The sequence below is a fragment of the Bombyx mori genome, chromosome 22 (assembly GCF_030269925.1).
Source record: "Bombyx mori chromosome 22, ASM3026992v2".
NCBI classification, from domain to species: domain Eukaryota; kingdom Metazoa; phylum Arthropoda; class Insecta; order Lepidoptera; family Bombycidae; genus Bombyx; species Bombyx mori.
In genome coordinates, this window is record NC_085128.1 from 9,024,746 (window position 1) to 9,039,278 (window position 14,533).

At 34.6% G+C, this 14,533-nt stretch overlaps 2 protein-coding genes and 1 long non-coding RNA gene across 4 annotated transcripts; 2 read left to right on the forward strand and 1 right to left on the reverse strand.

Moving 5' to 3' along the window:
- Positions 1–306: 306 nt before the first annotated feature.
- LOC134200982 (uncharacterized) lies at positions 307–1,503 on the reverse strand. The gene is made up of 2 exons (XR_009976121.1): positions 1,315–1,503; positions 307–1,243 (listed from the first exon to the last, which is right to left on the reverse strand). It is a non-coding gene; the product is annotated as an uncharacterized LOC134200982 (long non-coding RNA).
- On the forward strand, positions 1,244–8,918 carry CPR45 (cuticular protein RR-1 motif 45). The gene is given in 4 exon segments (NM_001043404.1): positions 1,244–1,271; positions 2,642–2,868; positions 5,347–5,467; positions 8,581–8,918. Coding segments are annotated over 4 exon segments (525 nt in total). The 5' UTR covers positions 1,244–1,259; the 3' UTR covers positions 8,746–8,918.
- Positions 8,919–12,513: 3,595 nt separating this feature from the next.
- CPR44 (cuticular protein RR-1 motif 44) lies at positions 12,514–14,071 on the forward strand. Of its 2 annotated transcripts, XM_038018687.2 has the most exons (3): positions 12,514–12,990; positions 13,107–13,179; positions 13,396–13,883. In XM_038018687.2, the coding sequence occupies exons 2-3, from the start codon at positions 13,168–13,170 to the stop codon at positions 13,777–13,779; spliced, it is 396 nt and encodes a 131-aa protein (XP_037874615.1). In that variant the 5' UTR covers positions 12,514–12,990; positions 13,107–13,167; the 3' UTR covers positions 13,780–13,883. The 2 variants fall into 2 exon arrangements, with proteins under 2 accessions (XP_037874615.1, NP_001166710.1); NM_001173239.1 differs by lacking the exon at positions 12,514–12,990 and having other exon boundaries at positions 13,126–13,179; positions 13,396–14,071.
- The last annotated feature ends 462 nt before the right edge of the window (positions 14,072–14,533 follow it).

The window sequence follows — 14,533 nt, forward strand, 5'->3', positions numbered from 1 at the left end:
ACTGCAAGCTAGGATTATAGTTATTATAGATAACGGAAACGATACATATTCCGGGAAAGAAACAAAACACTTCGAATAGTAAATTTCCTTAATAAATTTACGAAACTCTTTCGACCCTGATATTTTTTAATTTAAATAAATCTGTATCTTCAAATTCGTCAATATTTTTAACTTAAAATATGGCTTTGAAAATCTTGGCATGTCATCAATTATATCAAAATTTCAAAACAGATTTCAATCAGTACAAACCATACGTGTACTGTTTAGAGTTATTCGTTTTGATAAATGCGTAATAAAAACAATATATCGTCTTCTCGCATTAAAACTGTATTATCTCAAAACTTACTAATATTACAGGAGAGTGTTTTAAAGGTTTAACATGTGATATTTTTTAATATTAATCATCTTTGCAACATTTATTTTTTATTTTTTACCAGTTACATTATCTGTCTCTTTTAAAGTAAGATAAAATTATGTATTAATTTTGTTATAGTAGTCAAAACATAGAAAAACAAAAAAAACTAAAAGTATACAATTCTTTTTTCTTTTTTTTTTTCCCCTACCTATGCTGATAGCCTTGATAGCTGATAGTCTTGAGAAAAGACGATATCACAAACCCCATTATGACAGCTATTGAATTTCATATCCTCTTCGACGAATCAAATAAAGAACATAATATTATGTATAATTTAATATGTACATATTTACTATTATAGTTATGTTCTCTATTGATTAGAATTTAAAGTTGATCGGTCGCATACTAGTTCCATTAATCGATTTTTGAAGGTAGGGACGAGTCATTTGGACGTAAAATTTTCCATTTAGGTGTATTTATGTATCGGATTTCTAAGATTATGATCAAAATTTATAAATAAGATAGAGTATAAATTGCTTTGATTCGTGTATAAAAATATTTTTGTCACTCAAAATTCTATAAAACCATGTTTGAGAGGCTCACGTAATAGTTAATTTATATTATTGTTCATATTATCATTTTAACTTCAGATTTATAATCTTATACCGTCCTTATGTGTAGAAACATAAAGCACATATTTAATTGTAGTTTGGTTGGCATCGCAATTCAGTAACTGAATAAGGGACATACCACATTGTCCTTGCATAAGTATATACTCATAAAATATGAACAGAATCTGCAACGATGCGTAATTGTCCACAAAAAGCTTTCGTATAAATACCGGGGGTGAATCCGAAATGCATCATTGTGTACTTCGGAATCCTGCAACTGCAGTTGAATCAACATGAAGTACATCGTGAGTTAAAATACCAATTTTTTTGTTGGCACATTCAACAAACCTTTACATAATATGAGTAGTTTTTTCCGGTGGCCGGGCGTATTATAAGCCAGCATGATTGGTTGCCGCCGTTATACCTATTTCTGTCTCGAAATAGTCATAGACTAGTGGTCCCCCAGTAGTCGATATTCGACTATAATTACTAATTTAAACTATAAGTTTGAACAATATTATGGTTCTATTGACAAAACCTATTATACTTCTATAATCACAGATGTCGCCAAGACTACACTATAAACAAATAATATTATAGACAAAAAATACTAATCTATTCTCAATTTGACCACAGATATTAAACAATAAACAAAACAGTTTATAGTATATATGCGTGTCTGTGTCAAATACATGGTACTGTGCGTAATGTTTTTTTTATTGATTTCATGTATTTTTTGCATAATTGTAAAAAAATATTAGCATTGTGCACTCCTCTATATTTTCTATAAGTAGGGGAAATTTCATACTCCTCCGTCCGCACGATATTCGTAAAAAGGGATACAAAGTTTTTACTTCACGTATTAATATATAGATTCTGACTTCAAGGGTGGGACAGTTGTGTAATGAACCAACCCACTGAGTTTCTCGTCGAATCTCTCAGTAAGTCGCGATTGCGATCCAGTAATAGAATCAGCGAAGCAATGTTCTTGCTAGGACTAGAGTTAGCAATTCTCTCAGGTTGAGACTATGAGCTCACCTACCGGTCCGCGCGAAGTTGGAATAACCCCTTAGGCTACCAACTATTAGGTAAGGGAATGTAAAATAAAAATGAAACCCGTAAAATTATAATTTGCGTAATTATTGGTGGTAGGAAGTCTTGCGAGTCCGCACAGGTAGGTACCACCACCCTGCCTGTTTCTGCCGTGAAGTAGTAATGCGTTTCAGTTTGAAGGGCGGGGCAGCCGTAGTTAAAAGTGAGACCTTAGAACTCATGTCTCGAGGTGAGTCGCGGTATTTACTTTGTAGATGTCTATGGCCTCCGGCTACTTAACATCTGGTGGGCCGTGAGCTCATTCACATATCTGAGCAATAAAAAATAAAAATAAAACTTATTTATGATGTAAATATGAAACGAAATAGTGCCTAGCGCTTGAAATAAGCATGAGGTTCCGCTTGTTTTTCCATTACTAATATGATTTCTATCGAGTTCTAAGATGTTTAAGCTTTTCCAAAAGCCATTGTTTGTATAATATGTAATTTGATAGTGTGCACGGCAATCTGGAAGTAATTTACATTGGATAGTTCGAGTAACGGTTTTTAAACGGCTTGTCAATAAGCGTAGGTTAAAAAATCGAAACGTTTGCCATAAACAGTAAAAACAACCCTGTTCTTAGATTATTGTAGCTACCCTGGTGTCCGTGGGCTTAGCTGATGTAAGCAGCTTCCAGCAGTTTCAACATCAACCGAATTATCTACAACAAGTTCAGCCAATCAATTCATTATATGCAAAACAACAACAACTACAGCCAACCTACCAACAACAAACAGTGCATAATACCGAACCTATTCCCATAGTTAATCAGGAACAGGTCATCAACCCCGATGGATCATATAAGTGGAGGTAAGTGTTTTAATATTTCGTGTTTTATTTTTCAGTTTTAAATAATATATAGGTATGTATTTATATGTATAAATATATGTTTGTAAATGTATTTTTTAATTTTAAATTGTAAAAAAATGTATTATTAAATGTCTCGTCGGTCAAGTATTTATACTACGTAGTAGCACGGGAGTCGGGTCCGATTTCCGGTCAGAAGTAGTTCCTTTGTGAACGGTTTTATTACGGATCCTCCTGATCCATTAACGGCGCTTTTAGGTATCTCAAGCACCGGTCACCGTCCTTGCCGAACCTCGACGAAGGGCTCGACGAGTAAATTAACCCATAGACACAGCCCACTGAGTTTCTTGTCGGATCTTCTCAGTGGGTCGCGTTTCTGATCCGATGGTAGATTCTGCGACGCACTGCTCTTGCTAGGGCCAATGCTAGCAACACTCGCGGTTTGAGCACCGTGAGCTCACCTACACGTTAAGGAAAAGCTGAAATAGCCTCTCAAGGCTAGGTAGCATAGGTAGGGAAAAAAACGTGAACGGTGTATGGTGTTTGAGGACTGAGCGAGTTTATATATGTGTTTTAGGCATTTATGACGTAAAAAAATCCCGGATTTTGGACGTCGAATATGGAAAGTTAATTTGCTCTAGGTTTTTTATATTCTAAATTAAAAAAAAACTCCATTTTACTTTAGCACTTTGTTTTGCACTTTACGTATCAATTTTTAAATAGGTAAAGACAAACAGTGAAGTACCATTTCATCTTCTGTTTGTCTATCGATTTACTTTTTAGTAGGCACCAGCTTTAGTGTTATCAAGAAAAACGTTTTTGTATAATAATATTAATTTTTTTTTTTTTCAAATGTAGGTTTCTAATCAAAATCGTAGTAACCTTAATACATAAATTAATATTAGGATGTATTAAAGTATTCTCAAGTATTCTCTTAAATAGTATAAGAGATTATCGAAAATATGGCCGAATTTCGATCATTCGGCGAGCACTGGTGCTTGTTAAATAATAATTGTGATGACAAATTTAATTACGTAATTCAATTAGGTTAAAATAGAATGTAGATAAAGTTTTTTCGAAATATACTTAATTTAAAGTTAGTGTTCTAAAAAAGTATCCGTGCGAATAAAATCTAAACTCCACCAAAATACACAGTCGAAATATGTAGAATATATGTACAAATGCATGTATAGAATATTTATGTTCCAAGTAATATACTAAGTTTTGCCTGACTTAGTTAACATATCACGTGATATGTTAACTGAGTTAACACGCTTTTGTGTTCAATTTATTTAAAATACACGAAGGCAAAATACTTCTGTAAAAATTTCAAAGTGTGCCGCACAACTAATTAATTATTTTTCGGCCGCTGTATGAGAATGCGTTCATGATTAATCGAACGATGTAACATTGAAGTAGCGTTCAATTTATGATTTAGAGACTTTTAATATTTGTTCACCCCATTTACAAATATTTACCATTATAAAATGGTTGCATATAGGCAGCGGCTTGGCTCTGCCCCTGGCATTGCTGACGTTCATGAGCGACGGTGACCACTTACCATCAGGTGGGCCGTATGCTCGTCTGCCTACAAAAGCAATAAAAAAAAGATATATAAATATGTTAACTTAAAATAAATGATATGAAGTAGACGACTTTACTACGCACATACGAGTATACAGTCATTGATAAATTAAAAATCGGTTATTCTGTTCGACAATTTCTTAACATCCTTTTTCATTTTCTTTTATTATGTATGTATTGAGTTTTTTTATTTTCATGCCTGATATATTAATATTCTTCAAGTAATCTTTTGTGTCCCTTTTTGAATCCGTCGCATGATTTGAATTTTTCGCACTCTTCATAGATACTAAGCTTGATTGGCTGGTAGAGAGTGCTTTATGCATTATGTTCACCAGTGTCTTGAAATAGATAAAGTCCAGCTGATATAAAAATAAAACTTGAAAAAAGCTAAACTAAGGTATTATACTTTAGTTGTAGGCAATGGCTTGTCTCTGCCCCTGGCATTGCTGAAGTCCATGGGCGACGTTAACCACTCACCACTGGGTTGGCTGTATGCTCGTCTGCCTACAAGGGCAATAAAAAAAAAGATGGTCATACGTTTGACAAAAAAAAATCATCTAATTTGATGTATTGAAACCAGTATTACATTTTTAATATTAAATTAACATAAATCAACGTGATGATCTAAGAATTATTATAGTTCTACCCATAAACGAGAAAATCCGGTATAAATATTCCATTTTTATGGGATATTGACGTTTCTGTAGTAAATCAATACTTTACTATTAATATTATTTTGCGAATCTCTTTAAACACCTACATAAACTAATATATTTTTAAAATTTTAAATCATCACATTAAGTTAATTGTTGGAATTGAAACAAGGAAAGAATTATTGAATTAATTATTTTCAATCAATCATTATACATACGTTGTGTTTTTGCTCTAAATTTTTAGTTACGAGACAGGAAACGGAATTTCAGCTGAAGAGCAGGGCTACATAAAAAACCAGGGAATACCTGAACAAGAGGCGCAGACGGCACAGGGCCAATATCAATATACTGCGCCTGACGGTCAAGTAAGTTGTTGTCTTAACGAAGCTTTGCAGTATTTATTTGGATAGATCTTTGGACTTTTAGTGTTTTTTTATTCGAAGTTATTATTTTCCTACTTCGGTTTATAGATCAAAGTGTACTAGATAAAAATATGCGGCTACTAACAAATAAGTCGTCGTGACCCAAAGGATAATACGTCCGGTGTATTCGAATCTAGCGATGCAACAGTGTTCGAATACCCGCAGGCGGGACCAAATTTTCTAATGAAATACGTACTTAACAAATGTTCATGACTGACTTCCACGGTGAAGGAATAACATCGTGTAATAAAAATCAAACCCGCAAAATTATAATTTGCGTAATTACTGGTCCTAGGACCTCTTGTGAGTCCGCGCGGGTAGGTACCACCACCCCGCCTATTTCTGCCGCGAAGCAGTATTGGGTTTCGGTTTGAAGGAGGGGGTAGCCGTTGTAACTATACTGAGGTGGGTGGTGCATTTACGTAGTGGATGTCTATAGGCTCCAGTAACCAATTAACACCAGGTGGGCTGTGAGTTCGTCCACCCATATAAGCAAAAAAAAAACAATATCCCGGAAGAGACATAATTCCTTATTTTTTTGCGATAGGATACATTATCCAGCCTAACCAGATGGTGCTACCATTATCCATCCTATCGCGAAGGAGTCATACGTTTTAATTCTTCAGGGATATCTGATTTTGACAGTTGGTTAGGACAGCCATTGCACAATTGAAATGACACTTCAATCTCATTTCTCAATGTGGGTGGTCGTATTTAACATCAGGTCATGCCTCGTTTGCTATCAGAGCAGTAAAAATAAAGAAAGAGGTCAGTCTCTACAATCCTTAGTTCTGTTTATCCGGCTATGAGCTTCCAGTTGAAGGGTGGGGCAGCCGTTGTAACTGGCTATACTGAAACCTAGACTAGACTAGACCTAGACCTTACACTTATATCTCAAGGTGGGTGGTGCATTTATGTTATAGATGTCTATGGGCTCCAGTAACCACTTAATACCGGTGGGCTGTGTGCTCGTCCAACCATCTAAGCAATAAAAAAAAGTTTGGGTAGTTAGTCTGCATTGCAGCAACAATGCCGAAAAAAATAAAAAAATGATCAGGAAAATGAATAAGATCATTTTGCAGACTAGGTTAACTCATTTTACTAGTCATGGGCTTCAAATTTCAAATTGGATGCCGGTATCCACGCTAGGTTGCCTATGGTAGGTTTTATGGCTTCGGCTTAAAAGCTTACAAATATACTCTATATGGGTTGTCGTGTCGGTTCATAATTACATCACGCACACGATTATTGTTTGTTCGAAGTAAATAATGTGTCAACATTTTTCGAATAACATCCTCGGAGCGATCAAGACGAGTAAACTGCTTTATATGCGTCTAGCGAAAGTGCAATCGGGTGACGGAAGATCCCGATCGGTGAGCCACGTTATTTCTGATCCAGCGGCCTATCCCGAAGGTAAAAGTGACGGCATCGACTAGGCGGGCTTTAGATAGTTCGATGACCGAGAGGCCCAGTGTCCTTGGCGGGATATATGGGCTATGGCCCTCATTTTCACACTGCAGAACTTCAAAGTAACTGCTCAAAGGATATTGTGCCGTATTTAATCTCTATAAGAACACATTTTAGTTAGTGTTTTAGAACAGAAGTTAGTAGACCCGTCGTGTATGCCATTTTGTATGGTGAACTATCTTGAACTTAATCTAGCGGACGCCTGCATTATATTGTTGTCAAATTCAAATTCAAAATTCAAATTCAAAATCATTTATTTCAACTTAGATGTCAGTATAACACACTTGTTGAATGTCAAAATATAAATAACAATGTTAACTCTACCACCGGTTCCAAAAAAAGCCACAGTCCTGAAACAAAATCAGCGGGCTTTTTTTTTGTATTTTCTCAATTTTTTTTCTTTTTGTTGTCTTCATATTGTTTTGCAAATCCATGAAACATCTGTTAAACAGGCATCGAAGTGTAAACTAGCATGCCATAATTAAGAATAGTCATATCGTAATTATTAAGAACAACTTATGTATTTAAAACGCAATAGACCAAACTTTGTCAGTCTATGGTAGCATTGAAATCAGGTCTCAACGACTCGAATCGACAATTTAAGATGTAAATATTGTCTGTGTTTTATAATCTACGTATTTATTCTATATGTTGTTGTTTTGTTTCCTTTGTTGACCTTTCGGATTGGTATATTGATATAACCTTTATCTCTGTTAGGTTTTACTAATTAAAGTGTTTATTTTTATAAAGCAATCTTTAGCGTGTTCACTAATCGCGTTTGCCATTGGTTTCGAAACGCTTGCGTTTGAATTCCATTGAACTTGTGAAAGTATATGTTTCAGACCATGATATGCTAATTCAATTTGCGAGATGCAGTAAATTTTACGATTCGACTGGAATTTCTAACATCTGTGCCTTTTTTCCTTTTTCGTATATACATATTATTTAGCACTTCTTTGTTTTAATATGATTGACCTTTAAAGAATTACTATTGTAGTTTGTAAGTAAGATTTCTTAATGCGAAATATAAAAAGCGGTCTCATATTCAAGTTTTTTTTTTTTTTTTATACTTAGCTAAGAATTATTAGCTTTAGTATTGCAGAATATTGAGGAAAATATAAAACTTTAATGTTGGCTTCGCAAAACTACGTCATATCGAAATAAAAATAGTACTTGAAAAATGTATCTCAAAAAAGTAGTTGTGGTCTAAAGGATAAGTCCAGTTTATCAAACGATGCGGCGATTTTATTTGTATCCCGCAGGCAGGTACCATTTTTTCTAAGGAAATACCATATTTAACGCGTTATCACGAATAACCTTAATGGGGAAAAAATACAATATCGTGTAATAAAAATCCAATTTGCCATGTTTTGGAATTTGTTTATTAGTAGCCTATTGGCTATAAGGCATATTACAAACTGATATTATGTCTAGCCTATTTTTATCGCGAAGCATGCATGCATTCCGGATTAAAGGGTGGGTCAGTTATACAGTTACTGAAGATACTGCATACATAAGGTCTTGCCACAGATGAAAGACGTAACGTTATGTATGAATAGAATCGTATCTAAAAATGACTCCTTTTACAGGTTATACACGTCCAATATCTGGCGGATGAAAATGGGTTCCAGCCACAAGGTGCCCACTTGCCAACAGCACCGCCGGTCCCAGCCGAGATACAAAAAGCTCTAGACTTCTTGGCCACGCTACCACCTCCGGCACATGACACTAGAGAATACATCAGACATCCTTGATGAAATACGGATTGTACCTAAACAATTTAAAATATGGCATATTTAAAAATGACGAGAAAAAAAAAAGATTTTACTTTTATTATATTATTATATTTCTTATGACATGTTTTTTTTTAATGTTAGTTGAGTGAGTGTACATTTTAATATTGAATATAAGTTTTTTTACTATTAAACTTGGACTTTGCTTTTATTGAAACTGTTTTTAGACTGAAAAATTATTCACAACGAAATTTTACGTGAAACGAAAAATTTTTATTTTAAAATAATTATATTAATTTAAAAAACGGGAATAAAAAAAATTTAAAGCTATAAAACAGGCTTCAAATTAGCTTCGATGCATCATATTGGATATTTTCTTCCTACCTTCCTACGAGTGGTTTGTGTTCGGAATAGACGTGACGGTGAAATTAATTTGTGGAGGCAGACAATGCATCAGTAATTCAAGAATTATGAGCTATCATTTAAAGCTCGATCACACAAGAACGTCTGATTCGAGATTATTTTTAACAATTATTTGCAACAAATAAAATCTACTAATCTCATTATAAACTATCCTCAACATTATAATAAAAAAATAAAAAAACTTAATTTAAAAAAAAACATTGGAAGATTTTCTGGATAATTACTTTTTACATACGTTTTAAATAGGGTCCTAAGAGTATGAATTACGCACTGCATTTAACAATGACGGATCGGACGTGTGTGAAAGAAGTCGCGTAAATCTTTAGGCCGTACAGACGCTCCACTCCTTGCCTAATATCTTGTCGGTTCACTTTCCCCACCACCCACGTGTCAAGGTTACATTTTACCGCTTTTAATTTTTTCTGTGAATTTATCCTTGTAACACAAAAGGCTACAACGTTTTTTCTATTAATTATTGAAACTAATATCTATCTTAAGAGGCGAGTCCTCTATCTATCTTGTTTATCAATATTTTGCACTTAATTTGCAAATATTGTGATCTGTATTAATGCAAATAAGATATATAACAAATTTTCAGCTTTCATTTTGTTTTATTGTTCGATGTTTGACTTTATACCTCCGCGGTACGGTCAATTGATTTAAATAATTTATTATCATGATAGTGCAGTCATAAACTTTGATAATGGCTGAACATCTAATTTAATTCGACATTTATTTGTTTCTACAAAAAATTTAGCTATTTTTATATTATTTCTTTAACACTACTTGCGTGTTCAATTTGCAATCCTGAGATACTTTGAATCTAATTAAGAATTAATAAACAAATAATTTTAATGTGATTTCAAATCGAATGTTTTTAAGTCTCTTAATGCCCCAATTGACAGATATATAATTATGTGTACTTGTATATATATGCCAGTTATATGTACACACACAGATGTTATACCAAATTTTGCCCGCAGACATTCTATTGAATTAAACTGCTTACAATTTGCCTTACATAACGGACACGAGTGAAATCCTTTGTTGTATGAATACGTATTCATAAAGAAGGCTATTATAACAATTGTGAAACATCAATGACAGTAACGCATATTATTATGTTCGTGTAATAGAATAGACAATTTAACACAAAGGATTTCATCGGTTTCTTCAGCTCAAATATGATTGCTGTCTTGAGTCGTAACAATAGTCTGTAAGTTATCTTCGGCATGTTGCATATAAAAGCAAAAATCTAGAACAACATAAACTTTCGCCTATTAATTTACCAAATCAAAATTATTTTCATCTAATCTAATAAACGATAGAATTTGGTCTAGCCTCGATTTTAATTGTTAATTGGCATGAGCCTAATGAATGTTTTAAAGGGCTTCGTAGTCAGATGCGGTAGGCAGCGGCTTGGCTCTGCCCCTGGCATTGCTAAAGTCCATGGGCAACGGTAACCACTCACCATCAGTTGGGCCGTATGCTCGTCTGCCTACAAGGGCAATAAAAAAAAAGATGGGAAAACTCCAAAAAATATTTTGGACGTGTCTTGATACGGTAGCCGGGTGATGAAGTATCGAACCCTATCCAACATTGGTCCTGACCCAAGGGTGATCCCAGAAGTTTGAGTGAGCAGCCCCGTCTTCGCGTGATTTCGAGAACAGGGGAGACTGGATTACTAGTGGTAGGACCTCTTGTGAGTCCGCACGGGTAGGTACCACCACCCCACCTATTTGTGCCGTGAAGTAGTAATGCGTTTCAGATTGAATGGTGGGGCAGCCGTAGTAACTATAGTGAGACCTTAGAACTTATATCTCAAGGTGGGTGGCGCGTTTACGTTGTAGATGTCTATGGGTTCCAGTAACCACTTAACACTAGGTGGGCTGTGAGCTCGTTCACCCATCTAAGCAGTAAAAACAAAAAACAAAGAAAAAAGATACGGTATGCGTATCTCCCCTGGCCTGGCGTTCTTTAGAGCAATTTTGTGAGAAGAGATGCGTACCAATTCAAGCGCTTCGCCTGACTACTTAAACCGGCTTTGCTTATGGTGGCGATGGAATGCGGGTCCGAGTTCGAAGTTCGGTCTATTAAAAAATAAATTGTTCGTTTATATATTATGTTGTTTAATTTTTAGAATTTAATCCATGGAAGAAATAGTGTCTGTTACTATTTGTGATTTGTAACATTTCGACAAAATGTATTTAAAAAAGCATTTTTAATCAAAACTAATAAAAAATTAAAGTAAAAATAGTTAGTTTAAAGGTTTCATGAGTTTCAAAGAGCAATTGTAAGTTTGCCGAAGTCGAATTCTATTTCTATTTCAAAAAAATATAATTTTTATTTAGTGCTTAGATGGGTGGACGAGCTCACAGCCTACCGGGTGTTAAGTGGTTACGGGAGTCCATAGACATCTACAACGTGAAACGAAACGTGACCCACCTTGAGATATAAGTCCTAAGGTCTCGGTATGGTTACAACGGCTGCTCCGCCCTTCAAACCGAAACGCATTACTGCTCACGGCTCAAAAGTTCCTACCACCAAGCACCAGTAAAAATTATTATTTCTACCGAGAAGACTTGAAGAATCTTTTTTTATTTACAAAAAGTTTACTTGAATCTTCGTTTATTCTGAATTGGTATTATTATAGAATTTATTTTATGGACAATTTCTTAATATATATTACATACGACATAAGCTGGTCGGCACATTCATGCTAATTTTGCTCGTAATATAATTCGTAGTTTAAAATGAAATTCAATGTTTAGGTGATGGTGTTCCCTATGAAGCACGTGAAACGTTCTTGCCGGGTTAGGCAGGGAGATCAAATCAAGTATAGGCGACTATAAGCTCGCTCCGGAGGATATAAGGGGCACGATGATTCGACGGTTAGGTGATGATTCGCGATCAGCTTGTGTTTACATTCATGGTTGAACTTTTTTTTAGGAGAGCATTGAAATAGGACAATGGTGAACCCACATTCATCCCGAGAAAAAAATAGCTCAGTGTGGTTAAGCTTCGTTTGAAACCATATTACTACGCGTCTAAATATCATTGTTTACGTTATATCTAATTATCGACAATCTTAATTCTCCCGTCAATTCATCAATGGATAATATAATTTTTAGCATATTCAGCTGAATGTTTAATTTGAATTAATGCGATTTATATGCGACATTTATATGTAAAAGAATGTATTGTGTATTTCAATTTCAAGATTACACTGATCTTTCTTTACAAACACGCTAATTTAAAAGGTGTTCATAGGAATATTTTTGGCAAGGTGAAAAAAGGCATTATATGTTTTATAAAAATCTTCATTGCGGTGTAGTGTGTAATCGAAAGAATTATGCTGTCACGACTAATACTCGCGAACTTGTCCTCGAAAACACAAAAATACATGTAAATTGCGACGTGATGAAATTTTAATATATTACTATAATAAAATAAAGATTTTAGATAATTGTTTTGAGTCGGTACGGCAAGGATGTACGAATTTGTTTCGGTACTCGTTTTGTTTACAAAATAATCAAGATTAACAATTTTTGTTTTGTTTTAATGTAAATAAAGTAGTGACCTTTGAATTTTCAATATAATATTAATTGAGATTGTCGTCAGATCTAGTTTTATTTCATCCAGTCAATCGAGGTTAGAAAATTCGTGATCAAAAACAGATCATTTTTAAATTGCATTCAGAAGTTTAAAACGCATGCCGAATGAATAAAATGTGTAGTGTAAATACGAATGCTTGTGTTAAGGCCAATAACGGACAAATGGAAAATCCGTTAGGTTTGTTGACAAGCGTTACGTCGCCTGGCAACTTAGCATACACGCGCCGAGGTAATGCATCAAATGTTTACTTATTTCATCGATTTTGCGACATCGCGATGAATTGTGAAATTGGCATTGCAGGGAGATAGTCAAATAGAGCTACCTATAAATACTTAAAATTTCAGGATGTAAAGCATCATTCGACAACAGTCTTCAGCTGTTCCACAACCACCAAACATTGCAAAGATGAAATCTATTGTAAGTGTCAAGTGTATTTTGTGTCTTTTTTTTTCCTCAAACGTGAAACAGTCTATTGATCAGCATTAGTGTACAAGTTCACTTATTTAATTCTAACTATGTGGAGTTATACGTGAAACGTAACATGTACACTGCGTTCTCTATCTAGCTGTAATAATATAAATAATTAATCAATCAATAATCATTTTATAAAAATAAATTTGCTTCGATTCACAGGTGTTGGTTTCTATGCTGGTCGCAGTGGCCTTGGCCGCGCCTCAGGGGCCCACCGAGCCTATCCCAATTGTTCGTGACGACAGCCAAATCAACGGCGACGGGTCATACCAGTACGCTTTCGAAACCGGCAACGGTATTAGCGCTGACCAGAAGGGTGAACTGAAGAAGGTTGGCGACGTTGAGGCTCTCGAAGTTCAGGGCGAATTCAAATATCCCGGAGAAAACGGTCAGGACATCTCTCTGACCTACACGGCTGATGAGAATGGCTTCCATCCATCCGGCAGCCACTTGCCAACCAGTCCCCCAATCCCGGAAGCCATCCAGCGCGCTCTCGACTTCATCGCCACCGCCCCTCCTGCCCCTGCAGCCGCTGCCGCACAATAGATTCAATCTAGTCTAACTTTACAAATAGTTATTGTTTTGTTAATAGTTTTTTTTTTAATTTTGTACCACAGATAAACATTTTAATATAATACTAATTCAATTTATGGCTGATTTTATTGATTAACAACCTTCGGAGTTTGAATACCAAAAAAACACATTTAAAGAATATATGTACCTAAAAGTTTCTAAAATATTATTATGTATTTCTAAATGTTTGTACTGTGGACATTAATTATTAAAAAGAATTATAACAAATCAATCAATATAACTACAAAGTACTCTCTTATACAACAATAAAATGACGGTCCAAAAAAATTTTATCACACGGATACCAGTTTTTCATTTAGGCCTTTAATTATCATCAAAACGTCACTATTAAATGACAAATTAATCACAACATTAAATTGCATTTTGAGCCTATTTTAATACATGCAATAAGTACATTTCAATGAAAGAATTTACAACACAGCACAAACCTATTATTATACAATTTGTATAAACGCATAAGTATCATTCGGTGTAATAATAATTGATAGATTCATGCGTTAACTGACATTTAAATGTAAAATAACAACACAGTTGTTCGTTGTGATTAGCCGACAGTAATGTCCAAGGGCACACCGAATGAACTTTCAAAGGCGTTCGGTTAAAAAAATAATTTAATGACCAAGAGATGGCTAATGAATATGCAGATTATAAATATTAAAATAACAAAATCGTCGATGATACACAGTATTTTTTTTTAAAATATCAG